The sequence below is a fragment of the Gadus morhua genome, chromosome 1 (genome assembly GCF_902167405.1).
Source record: "Gadus morhua chromosome 1, gadMor3.0, whole genome shotgun sequence".
In the NCBI taxonomy this organism is placed as follows: domain Eukaryota; kingdom Metazoa; phylum Chordata; class Actinopteri; order Gadiformes; family Gadidae; genus Gadus; species Gadus morhua.
Genome location: NC_044048.1, coordinates 26643929 through 26657536, shown reverse-complemented (window position 1 = coordinate 26657536; position 13608 = coordinate 26643929). Strand labels below are relative to the sequence as shown.

Genomic DNA, 13608 nt, shown 5'->3' with positions numbered 1-13608 from the left:
CTGTGTTTGCTGGACGACCATTCTCCGTCTCCTGCAACACGTACAAGCAGGACTGCTCTGTCTCCTGCTGCACGTAGGAGCAGGACGCGCTACTACGAGGCCTACGTCAGGTACGCTGGACGACGGGAATCAAGTGGAACGCTTGAAACTTGTTTTAGCAAAGTTTTTATTTATATTTTTGCAACAGGCCAACGCGTAATAACGTGTGTTTTTATTGATATTCAAACCGTTTTTTAATTGCAACGTTGCGACGGCTGCGTCAACGAGTGGGTTCACTTGACGTCTTCTAACCACCAGGTCGGAGGCAGGGGGCGGCGCCTACCCCGCTATTCGCCGAGAGGAGCCGGGGGGCGGGACCAGTGATGAGGACTGGGGCTCGGGGGAGTACTACAGTGGGGAGGAGTTCAACGAAGACGACATCATGTTCACAAGAGACAGGTCGTCCCTTAAGACCTGACTTCCCCTTGATACTACTGTTATTATGTACTTGGGATTCAGCCTCGACTGTTCTCCATGCAGAGGGTGGGCGGTGACAATGACACCTGGAGCCCCTCTGGATGTATTGCATGTTTTCTTAACTTTATATTTTTATCAACAACTTTCCTCTTGTTATCACATAATATATCGTCTGAAAATGCATATTGTTTCATTGCAGAGATTATGCCCAGGATGCATGAACACAATTAAAACCGAAACTATTGTGTGTTATGAATCAAATGTTAAACTCCACGTACGTATTGTGTTCTACCACCCATGCAGGTTGTCTCACATGGACTACCATGACGCCGCGGGGGACCAGGACCCCGAAGCCCCCGGGGGTTACTATGACGACGACCAACAGCCTATCTTCCAAGATGGTTGTCGGTCACCCAAGAGGCGGTTTCTTTCCTCGCCGCAACGTGAGTTGATTCGCCGTTGTTGTCTATCACTCTTTTGTCAATGAACCCGACCAGATAATAGCCCAGACTAGAAGGGGTACAGGGGCACTTGACCGAGACACCCTGGTTTAAACTCAGTCTAGTCATTCGAGTGGTGCTCAGGAGGCTTTGACGTTTCCACTGCTTGTGACATTGTTGTGTGGTGTGTTGTTCTTTTGTGTGACGTTGTCTGTCTTGGGTGTGGCTGCATGTTGTGCGTCGTTGTGATGCGTACGTTGTTCTGTGGTCGTGTTGTGTTGTGTGTTTGGTATGTGAGGATGTGATGGCTTGTGTTGTGCGTCGACGCGGGTCGATGTGTGTAACGCTGTGTGTGATGGGTCCGTCCCAGCGTCCGGCAGGTCCACCTTCAGCTTTGAGTGTCTGCGTCGCCAGGGCAGCGACGAGGACCCGCCCCCTCTCTCGCCCTCCTGCACGGCTCTGCCCCTGCACCTCATGCAGCAGCAGGTGATCCAGCACACACACACACACGCGCACGCACACACGCACGCACGCACGCACACACGCACGCACACACACACACACACACGCGCACACACACACACACACACACACACACACACACACACACACACAGACCCACTTAGCCACACACATACACACACAGACACACTTAGCCACACACACACACACAGCCACACACACACACACACACACACACACGCGCACGCACACACGCACACACGCACGCACACACACACACACACACACACACACACACACACACACACATACAGACACACACAGACCCACTTAGCCACACACATACACACACAGACACACTTAGCCACACACACACACACTCAGCCACACACACACACACACACACACACACACAAACGTACACATATATGGAAGGCGTTTCATTGTAGTCGGTGTCATAAAATGTGGCCTTTAAACTTTCATGAAGCAAAATTGTAAACCTTTCATTGAGCCATAAAAAGAGCCACTTATCTACACTTTCCCTCAACGTGAAAACGTCTTAAAAGACGCAACAACGTAGGTGGTTTTTAATCACTAAAATGGCCCATTTGATAAAAGTCATAGTTACTACAGAGTTATAAGTCGCTGTTATGAAAGCTTGGATGCCGAATCATACATAGATTCAAACCAATACAAGTCTACAATGAGGGGCAGTTGCACGCCCGCATTCATGCATGCACCCTCCCTCATCCACTCCCTGGGTCACACACTCACACAAGGTGACCTTTGTCCCTTTCAAATGTGTTGTCTAGGTGATGGCAGTAGCCGGCTTTGACACCCGAAGATTACGACGTCTGTCTCCGACACAGTCGCTACGCTCCTGGGCCACTCCCCCGGCATCGCCGATTGGTCGAGACGGCTCGCCCAGCTACACACCCCTCATCCAGGTGGGCTTAAAGGCTTATTTATGGTTCCACATTGACCCAACGCAATGACCACACAGTCGCTCCGACGACGTCGTGAACCTGTTTTGGTTCTGCGTCGGGTTACCCTTAGCGGACCAATCACTGCCCTTGCTTCAGCGTCGCCCCGAGTCCCGACGCAAGGTTACAATTTTTGGGAGGCGCACGTCAGGCCCTTGCGGTGGACGCAAGGAGGGTCCGCAAGGACGTAATGGGTCCGTAGACCCCCTTGCGTTGCATCTACGTACCACCATAACTAAGTCTTACCTCAGGAGTCTTTTTAATTTGTATGTGTGCGCTGTTTCAAGGAAAAAATGTTTAGGATATCCAAAGAGCTGAAGGAGGAAGAGAACCGGGAGCACAGGAGAAGTTAGGGCCTCGCTTGATCATTCATCCATTCGTTCAGTCCTTTGTGTTCATTCATTCATTAGGGGGGGTCAAACACTAATACAATCTATATTTGGAAACATAATTGTTTCCAAATGGCTAACTCTATCGCTAAATGGTTTTAGTAGTGAACATTTAAAGACCTGTCAGCACAGACGTTGATGTAGTGATACAACTCAAGACAATGTACAAGACAATTAGAAGAACCGACATTTCGTTTGTCAGAAAATCTATTTGTCTTGTACATTTGTTGTAATTGACAATAAGGCTGATCATGACTTTGACTCCTTGGCTCAGAATAGACTCAGGGACCATACTAGGGAATAGCAATGGCTTCAATCATTTCATTGACCCAGCAGGCGCTCTGTTTGACGGACCACCTTCCTGTATCAGTGTGTGTGTGTTGTCTTATGTCGGTCCCTGCTACCCCGTCCCCAGGTGGACTGGCGCAGCCCGGGCAGCATCGGCAGCATCCCGGGGTCTCTGCGGAGGTCCTCCTGGTACACAGACGCCCGGGACGGACCCCCCAGCCGGGCCTACTCCCCCTCCCTACTCAGGCTGCCCACCGAGAGCCACGCCCACTTCATGCAGAAGAGAGGAAGTGCCAACAGTCTGGTGGAGGCGGTCAGTGCAGCATAGCACACACACACACACACACAGAAACAGACAAACACACACAGACACACACACACATACACACACAGACACAGACAAACACACATACACACACAGACACACACACAGACACAGACACACAGACACACACACACACACAGACACAGACAAACACACACATACACACACAGACACAGATAAACACACACACATACAGACACACACACACACACACACACACACACACACACACACACACACACACACACACACACACACACACACACACACACACACACACACACACACACACACACACACACACACACACACACGCAAACTGTATGTGTACACGCAAATACACAAACAAAAACATCCAAAGACATCTGCCTCATTTTCACCATCAATAATATTCATAAGCTTTGAAGACATCTTAAAATGCAGATGTCTGACAGCAGTGAAATAGATGGGTCATCATGTACACCATATTGATGTACAATAAATAATGTTAATTTTTGTGCATTTTCGTTATGTACTTTTAAGGAGTGGCCTTCAGTCAAATGTCTCGCCTTTCTTATCTTCCCACTGCCTTGCATGCGTGTGACAGTGTTTAAGTTATCTTCATGAGCGCAGAAACTGCTAAGATAACCCTCTAATCGTTCATCTTGCTCCCTCACACTCTCACACTCTCTCAAACACACAAAAAACACATACACTTAATGTTCTACACACAGCACCAATCATTTTGGGTTTTTGCTGTTGATCAATTTGGTGGGCACTTTTATTCAAATCGTTGTACCATATACATTTGTGATCTAATTAACAATAAGATCACCCATTTACTAATCAACAAATGAACAAGACTCAAGGCGCTTCACACGGTGTAGGCACTTAACACAAAATACTTAAAATAAATGAAAGACAAACATCTAAAACAACACAAGCTCTAGACACTGGAACAAAATGTAATACATTTAGTCTTTCAAGAAGGTTGTGTGATATCTGGCTGTAGGTGAGTTTGGTAACTTAAGATTCCTTTTGTTTAGAATTACGATTGCTAGATTTAACTCTTGATCCGTTATTGCAGTTTGATTTTAGCCTTTTCGGTTGTGATCAGCTAAGTGGTCCATCTTGGTAGTTTCTGCTACTTTGGGTGGAAACAAAAGGCTTGATAGCTGGGCGGAGCTAAGTCTGCCTGAGCTACCTTTGCCCACTTAAGGGCCAGCTGTTATTAGCGTCAGGACCCAGCAAACGAAGACCCGGGAAACAAAGACTAAGGGAGTCTCTCTGCGGGAGTCCCGGGAAAGACCCGGGAAACAAAGACTAATGGCGCATTTCCACTGCAGGGTGCGGAACGGATCGGATCGCAAAGGTGCGGGTCGGATCGCGTTTCCACCGCCAAAAGTGGGCGTGACCCGGACTTTGCCGTACCCGTTCCGACCCCATTTTAGGGACTCCTCCGTTGCGGTACCCAAAACGAGACCAGACGCCTGAAAGGGTACCCTGGAATTCTAGCTACACCCCCCCTCCGTTGATTGGTTGACAGAATCGTCCCTTCCGGGTGACGCGGGGATAAAAACAAACAAACAGTAGCCTCGAGGTATTATTCTTTACAATTAACATGTCGCGTAAAGAGCTTGCTTGGGCGAACAAGGAGGTGGCGACGTTCGTCTGCATTCTTGCGGAGGAAGACGGTTGTTTACGATGTTTACGTAGCTGCCGCGGCGATCGACATCCGGCCTACCACAAAGGGTACTGTCGGCGGTGGAAACGCGACCTCGGAAGTGAGCTGGGCTATACCGCCCCCTCCCTACCGCCCCTTTGCGATCCGATCCGTTCCGCACCCTGCAGTGGAAACGCGGCATAAGGGAGTCTCTCTGCGGGAGTCCCTCGAGGAAGCCCGGGGAGGCCCCCTGCCCTATTGTAGCTATGTGTCGTACTTCAATCATTGTCAGGATTTCAACCCGCAGACGGCGCTACCATGGCTCCTCTGCTTGGCGCAGTAACCCGTCTAATCTTCGCCATCCACTTACCCGTGCTTACACTGACCTAGAGGTCATGGGAGGACTCTGGAACTGCCAGTCGGCGGTCAAGGAGGCGGACTCGATTTCCGCCTACGCGTCCCTCATGACCGTGCACTTCCTGGCCCTGACAGAGACCTGGATCACTCCAGAGAACTCTGCTACTCCTGCTGCCCTCTCCACCGTCTACTCATTCTCGCACACCCCTAGACCATCCGGGCGAGGAGGAGGGACCGGACTCCTCATCTCGCCCATGTGGTCCTACCAGGTCCTCCCACTAGAACACTTGGCCAGATCTGCGTTTGAACTCCACGCTGTCACGGTCACCATTCCTATCAAGCTCTCCATTGTGGTGATCTACCGTCCTCCAGGTCCCTTCCGTGACTTCTACGACAAGATGGATGCCCTCCTCAGCTGCTTTCCTGAGGATGGCACTCCACTCGTCATCCTCGGCGATTTCTACATCCTACCAGAGAAGTTGCACTCACCTGAACTAACCAACTTTTTCGCCACCTTTGACTTAGGTTGAATCCCATTACTTGGCTCGCTTCAAAATCTCAGCCCTAACCCTCGCTGTTGCGCGTTCACGCGCCGTGGAGCCATGTCCCAATACCAGTTTAAAGGTAGCTTAAGGGGTAGGGGGAGGGCTAACATCCCCTCAAAATTGAGATTTTCGATGGGCACCCTCAAAGCGCTTCAGTTCTGACTTGCTCCCACAATACCTTGCGAGAAAACGGAAAATCAAGAAATATCCTAGACAAGATGCAGGGCAAAAAGATGCGACAGGATTGGAAAAACACAAATGTAAGTGTTTTCTCTGTAATTAACTAGTAATTATTTTATTAATTATACTCTGCAGCCCGGCCGCGGGCTTCGAAGCCCGGCCGCGGACTCTCAGAAGATCGCGAAAGTCTGTGGCCGACTTTCGAGGAAGATCGCGAAAGTCCGCAGCCGACTTTCGCGGGCCGCCCGACCCCGGTTCTCGGCCGGGCTGCAGAGCCCGATCACGGGCTCTGCAGCCCGGCCGTTGACCGGGCTGCAGACCGGGCTGCATACGACCGGGCTGGATATCATGTCGTATGATATCCAGATCTTCCATGTTCTAGTGACTCCAGGTTAAAAATAAGCTTTATACTAATATATTATATTATATTAGTAATATTCTATAAGTAATATTATATATACTAATATATTATATTATATTAGTAATATTACATGGTTAATCAATGTATTTTTTGGCAGTACTATATTGTGTACATAGCTATTATATATTGTACATAACATATGGCCATATCAACCAGTTCTGGCATATAATTCCCATTTCATTCTTATTCGTTTTCTTTCAGGACTTCGTTGAGTCCACTGCCACCAGCCCCCCCCCACCTCTCCCTCATGCTCCTCCACCCCAGGCACCTCTTCCACCACCCCAGACACCCCTTCCAAGAGGAGAGTGCCAGGGGGCAGGCGAGGCATGAGGAGAGCGAGGCAAAGTTGGCGGAATGGTGGAGAAGATGTGATTCTCCACCATTCTCTCAAAAGCTGAGAGAGAGTGTGTGTGTGTGTGTATTTTTAGGTGTGCGTGTGTGTATTTTTAGATGTGTGTGTGTGTATTTTTAGATGTGTGGTTCAGTGTTTCTTATTTAAATAAAGTGTTTCTTCTAAAGTGTTCTTGTTCATAACCGATTATTATCTAAGGGTGCACTCACACTAGGCCATCTGGCCGTGGCCGTGGCCGTTTTAGCACCTAACCGTGCTCAAATCTGCCAGTGTGAGTGTGGCCAGTCTGGCCAGGCCGGGCCAATTTGGCCACTTGGGAGAGGTGTGCTGCTACGGCACGGGCCGCTACGGTACAGATGCTAATGAGCCGACACGCGCTACGCAACTTGAGCTGGATGACGTATAGTCAATGCGACGACCACGGACATAATAATGGCGACGAGCCTTCTTTCCCATTAAACGGTAAACATCGCGTCAAGCGGTTCAACTGTTGGTGTGTTCTCTGTGTTGTTGTCCATTGTTGTTAAAACTCTGACTGGCGGCAGACTTTATTATGGTCCATGCAGCGGACGCTTGGTGATGACGTGTTACGACGTGATGACGTATGTACAAGAGCCTTCCGTGGCCAGACAGCTGCGACGGCCAACGGCCACGGCCAGATGGACTAGTGTGAGTGCAGGCCAGAGAACAATGGGGCCATTTGAGCACGGTTAGGTGTGAAAACGGCCAACGGCCACGGCGAGATGGCCTAGTGTGAGTGCACCCTAATACCACCTTTAACATGTAGCTAAGTGACATTCAAAATAAAGGTATATTACGAGGGACAAATAGTATTTTTTTTTTTTAACACTTTATTTAAACATGCCAATTACAAAATATAAATACCATTTCAGGTTAAACATCTTTACAATGGGTCTTGCTCGTTGCCCGAGACAATGGCAGCCAGTCTGTCTCTTGTAACATTACCAGGGGTCTGGTTATCTGCTAGGGGGCACGGGGAGGCCATGATGACGTCACAGGGTAGGGTTGTCCCATTTGGTAGGGAATCGGTTAGGGGTAGCAATGAGCATGAGCAATGAGGGTTAGGGTTGAGATGTAGGGTTGAGACAGTGAGCAAAGAAACGACATTGGGCCTTAACGCTAACCCCTTCTCCTCCCACACATAGGGCCGGGAACTAGCTCGACCTAATATTCACCAGGTCATGCGGCACCTCTGCTCTCTCCGTTACCCCGCTCCCTGTGTCTGACCATCACTTTGTTGATTTTTCTCTCCCCTTGAAATCCTCTCCCTCCCCCCGCCCTAGTTCCCACATTGTCACCACTCGCCGTAACCTCAAATCCCTCTCTCCCTCTACGTTTGCCTCTACTGTTTTGTGTCAACAACCAAATCTGCCTTCTACCGGAACAAAATCAACTCCTCTGCCTCAAACCCCAGGAAACTGTTTTCCCTGTTCTCGTCCCTCCTCAACCCTCCCTCACCCCCACCTCCTTCCTGCCTCACTGCTGATGACTTTGTTAACTACTTTACCCAGAAAGTGAAGGACATTAGTTCCTCTTTTATCCCTTCCTCCATTCTCCCTCCTCCCATCCCCTCCTCTGTCTTTACCCAATTTATCCCTCTCACCTTCGACGAAGTCAATAGAATAATAACATCTAACCATGCCACCACCTGCCCCCTTGACGCCATCCCCTCCTCTCTCCTCCAGGATGTCTCAAGCGACATTCTGCCATTTCTCACATCAACTTTCAATTCCTCCCTCACTTCAGGCATTGTCCCAGCGTCTTTCAAGACTGCCAGAATAAAGCCTCTCCTCAAAAAAACAACTCTTAATACCACCGACATCCAGAACTACAGACCGGTATCTCTTCTTTCGTTCCTGTCTAAAACACTGGAACGTGCCGTTGCTAACCAACTGTCCTCCTATCTCTCATCTAACAACCTCCTTGACCCCCACCAGTCAGGCTTCAAGAAAGCACACTCCACCGAGACGGCTCTCCTCGCGGTGACTGAGTCCCTCTGTGCTGCCAGAGCCTCGTCCCTCTCATCGGTCCTCATTCTACTCGACCTGTCCGCAGCATTTGACACGGTGAACCACCAGATCCTTCTTGCCACTCTTGCCGAACTTGGAATCGCTGAATCTGCTCTTTCCTGGTTCAAATCCTACCTGACGAACCGCACCTATCAAGTGGCATGGAATGGCTCCTTGTCCAAATCTTGCACGCTTGAAAGTGGTGTCCCTCAAGGCTCTGTACTGGGGCCTCTTCTGTTCTCCCTCTATACCAGGTCTCTGGGCTTGGTAATTGCATCACACGGCTTTTTCTATCACTGCTATCCTGACGACACTCAGCTATTTCTCTCCTTCCCCTCATCTGAGAAAACCCGGATTGCAACACGCATATCGGAATGTCTGGCGGACGTCAGCACCTGGACAACTGCCCATCACCTGAGGCTTAACCTCAACAAAACCGAGCTCCTCCTAATCCCCGGGAAAGACTGCCCACACATGGACTTACTGGTCAACGTCGAGAACATGACTGTATCTCCGTCTACAACTGCCAGAAACCTCGGGGTGGTACTGGACAATCAATTATCCTGCACTGCAAACATCACTGCGGTCGCCCGATCCTGCAGATTTGCACTTTACAACATTCGCAGAATCCGGCCCTTCCTCACAAGAGAAGCAGCCCAGCTCCTTGTCCAATCAATGGTCATCTCCCGCCTCGACTACTGCAACTCACTCCTGGCTGGACTTCCTGCCTCTGTGATAAAACCTTTGCAGCGCATCCAGAATGCGGCAGCGCGCCTCGTGTTCAACCTACCGAAGTTCTCCCATGTGACCCCCCTCTTCCAGGACCTCCACTGGCTCCCTGTAGTAGCTCGCATCAAATTTAAGATGATGGTACTGGCATACAAGGCAGTCGATGGAACTGCTCCTACCTACCTCCAAGCATTGCTAAAGCCACACACCCCAGCTCGATCCCTCCGCTCAACTACCTCAGCTGGACGTCTGGAACCTCCATCGCTAAGAGCTAGCAAAGGCCGTTCAGCAAAGTCACATCTTCTCTCGGTTTTGGGACCTCAGTGGTGGAACGAGCTCCCTGCCGCCCTCAGGACCGCAGAGTCGCTCACTATCTTCCGAAAAGGACTCAAGACTCACCTGTTCAGAGTCCACCTCGACTCTGCATAGCCACCTTTCCTCTTTCCTCTTCTGACCACCATTGTACACTGTATTGTATTGTAGTGAATTGTATTGTGTTGTAGTACTTAACTGTGTAGCAACTGCAGTAGCTGCTATCATGTCTGTAATACGGGGAATTGATTAACCTAGCGATTGTGGTACTTTCACTTGGTTCTATGAACATCCTTTCTGTACCGACAGCGATATATTGATGCACTTCTTATGACAAATGTACTTATTGTAAGTCGCTTCGGATAAACGCGTCTGCTAAATGCCCTAAATGTAAATGTAAATGTAAATGTAACAGTAAGAGCTGAAGGTTATCCCAAAGTTATCCAAAAAATGACGTAAGCTATCCCCAAGATGACGCAGAACCCAAAAATTACACGGAATCCAAACTGGTTCATGACTATGTCTGGAACGATAACCAAGCCTTTCGAGCTGAGTCCAGGTCCTTGAGGTTGACGTCGTCTCCCTGTCTACCCCCCCCCCCCCCCCCCCCCCCCCCCCCTTCCCCCCCAGGTGCTGATCTCGGAGGGGCTGGGCCGCTACGCCCGGGACCCCAAGTTCGTGACGGCCGCCAAGCACGAGATCGCCGACGCCTGTGCCATGACCATCGACGAGATGGAGAGCGCCGCCTGCCACCTGCTGAACGGCACTATGGGTAACGGCGGTGGCGGTGGCGGTGGGGCGGCGGCGGTGGGGAACGGCGGTACGGACTCACTCTCCGAAGCGCGGCTCAGGGAGCTAAGTCTCCGTGACTACAGCGACGAGGAGCCGGAGGAGTGCCGGAGTGAGGAGGACCTGACTGACGAGATGATATGCATCACCACGCTATAGCCGCCTCCCCCCCCCCCCCCCCGAAGGAGACTATTTATTCAGCCCTTTATTTATTGATTATTTAATTCTAATGTTTTTTTTGTTTTTGTTTTTATATATGTATGGAATCTTACCTTTTATCTCCCTTTTAGTTTGATTAATTGTCTTCTTTCTGTTCGACAAACTGAACCGCGGAGAAAACGGACAAGCTCACAAAAAGTGCCTTGCCTCCTTCCCCTCCCCGGCCCCCCCCCGCCTCCCCCCTTACCGACACCCTTTTACAAGCGGAGGAGGAAAAAAAATTTCTCAGCAGCACAGAGGCAGAGATGGAGCGAGGGGTTTAAGGATGGATCGAGGGAGGATGAAGAAACGGAGGAAAGGAAAACACGTCCTCTGAAAACGTACTACATTCCTGCTCGCCACTTGAACGCACCGCGAAAGAATGATTGTTAGCTTTGTGGTGTTTCATTGATTAAATCGACTTCATCAACCAGATGTACAGCTACATAATTTCCCTGGTTACATTCCCCTCAAGGTTCAGATTCATAATGTGAGCCATATGTCAAGGAAAGTACCTAATCAAACCTTAGACACACACACACACGCACACACACACACACACACACACACACACACACACACACACACACACACACACACACACACACACACACACACACGCACACACACACATTCAACACACGACAATATTCTCATTACACCATACTTTCTATTGGTTTGACAAAATGTGTATTTCAATGAACCATGTCCTCATTTCTGGGGGATTATAGACCTAACCTAACTAAATAACTGCAGATAATCCTATCTCCAAATTGTCTACTGAATGCCCACACTCTTGCTGTAATCAGAACATGCCATGACCCTGCCAAATCTCCATCAGACATTGTATATTAATACTGCCACCCTTCCAGAGAAAAGTTTAACCATAGGGTAAACATTGATGGATAATGAGATGTGCATTGTAAACATGCTACCAGTTGGCTTTTATGTATGCATTGAATTGTTGAATACAAAGCATTGAGTCCGTCCTTAGCATAGCCTCCTTAGGGGTCCAGGCCTGATATAAGTCTAGTTCACAGCAGCAACATGTGGTCAAAACATTATGGATCTCTTTTCAATAATAAACTGCCCATTTATTTGTGCTTTAACTTAACAGATATGACTGGTAAACAGCCAAGTTCAGTGATGATTAAAAGGCCTGTAGATGACAATAGGATTTTAAGCATTTCCTCGCACTATTAACACGTTGATTGCAGTTCAACATGCAGGTAAGTTTTACAAGAGAGCCATTTCAAGTGTCAATTTACCAGGAAAACCTACATACTAATATGCATATCTTCAGTGTTGAAGCAGTAAAAAGGGAAAAGCACTAACCGGTATTGCCCAATACATACACACTTAGTAGACCCCTGTAATGGAAGATGTATTTTGGTTGAGAAACGACTCGACACACACTTGCTACTTCACTGTACCAGTTCTGGCAAAACACTGCCTGCTTAAAGGTCCCTTCAGAATAAAAATGTTTATATAGCTGGGAGAGCACAGCAGTAATGACTGCCTACTTACTGTGTTTGAGTCAGTTACAAAGTGCTTTTGTCACGGCAACCAGATTCTGTGGAATCAAAGGGCTACTTTGATACGTGTGTCATAAGTTGGGGGGTTTTCCACAGATGCGGAGAAGGGTAACTGTTGAACTTGGGTAGTTCAACAGGTAAATAGTCTCTGCCCACTGTGGCTGCTCATTAAGTCATGATTGAATTGTGTGCAACTCTTTATAAGACAGGAGGTGGCACTCCCATCGAATCAGAACCAATGGAAAGACTTTTGGAATATGATGTCCATATACTGACATTGAAACCAATATTGTGCTGTTAGTTTGCCAACTGTTTAATTGGTCAACAATATTAAGTTGCTAATATTTATAATTTGTAAAGCGCCACTCTACTTCCAGATTTGTTAATACCTATGGAAGTAGTCCCAGTACAGTAAGAAAAATAGTGAGGCCCTTCTTTTATGGCTTTTGTTCCTACTTTTTATCAAAACAGACAAACACATCAGGAACCTTTCTTTTTCTTGGACTGATTTATTGTTTCAAATGATTGTTAGAAATGTTGCTAACATGTATAAAATCTGTAAAGAATGTATACAACTTTACACTTTTATCCTAAAAACAATGGAATCAAGGACACACATGTAGCTTAGTAACTTTTGTAAAAATGTACAACTACACAAGACTATTTTCTGCATTCATTCTTTTGAAATGTAGTGACGTTTTTTGTAAAGACAAACTCTTAATAAACTCACTAAGAGTTTGAGGTCATTGGATGGCTTCTGATTCTCATTTATAGTTAATAAAAAAAAAAATCTAAATACAAGAAAAAAAACTTTTATACATGTTATTTCAATTCCTTGAAAGATTCAATTATTCAGTTTGTGCAAAGAAGTATTTAACATTTAAATCAAGCAGCACTGTTATATACTTGCCATAACACTGGTTATGGGCATAATATTACGTCAATATATAACATGTATTTGAAGTAACAGGCACTAACACAGTCTTGCATAATGTAACATGTTTGGCTACATATATATGTTGCCAAACATATACACTATATACATTATCATTTATAATTAAAAGCATATCTCTATTTGCTTTAATTATACACCATTCATATTTCCATTATTCAAAATCATGTAAACAAGTATATCATGTCTAATTTGTAGTACATATTTGTAAAGTAAAGCGGTA

The 13608-nt window shown here is 47.6% G+C and overlaps 2 protein-coding genes across 10 annotated transcripts in view; one reads left to right on the top strand and one right to left on the bottom strand.

Annotated features, from left to right (window-relative positions):
- cacna1db (calcium channel, voltage-dependent, L type, alpha 1D subunit, b) overlaps positions 1 to 13179 on the top strand; it is a 75225-nt gene extending 62046 nt beyond the window's left edge. For all 9 annotated transcript variants that reach the window (XM_030365973.1, XM_030365892.1, XM_030365557.1 and 6 more), the window contains 7 exons: positions 51 to 110; positions 298 to 438; positions 760 to 899; positions 1267 to 1382; positions 2171 to 2305; positions 3146 to 3331; positions 10542 to 13179. In XM_030365973.1, the coding sequence (XP_030221833.1) occupies positions 51 to 110; positions 298 to 438; positions 760 to 899; positions 1267 to 1382; positions 2171 to 2305; positions 3146 to 3331; positions 10542 to 10859 (1096 nt within the window). In that variant the 3' untranslated portion in view covers positions 10860 to 13179. The remainder of the gene's footprint in view (positions 1 to 50; positions 111 to 297; positions 439 to 759; positions 900 to 1266; positions 1383 to 2170; positions 2306 to 3145; positions 3332 to 10541) is intronic.
- Positions 12919 to 13608, bottom strand: part of chdh (choline dehydrogenase) — an 8963-nt gene continuing 8273 nt past the window's right edge. The window contains exon 10 of the mRNA XM_030366294.1: positions 12919 to 13608. This exon is cut by the window's right edge and continues 1107 nt beyond it. The gene's annotated coding sequence lies outside the window, so the exon portion shown is untranslated.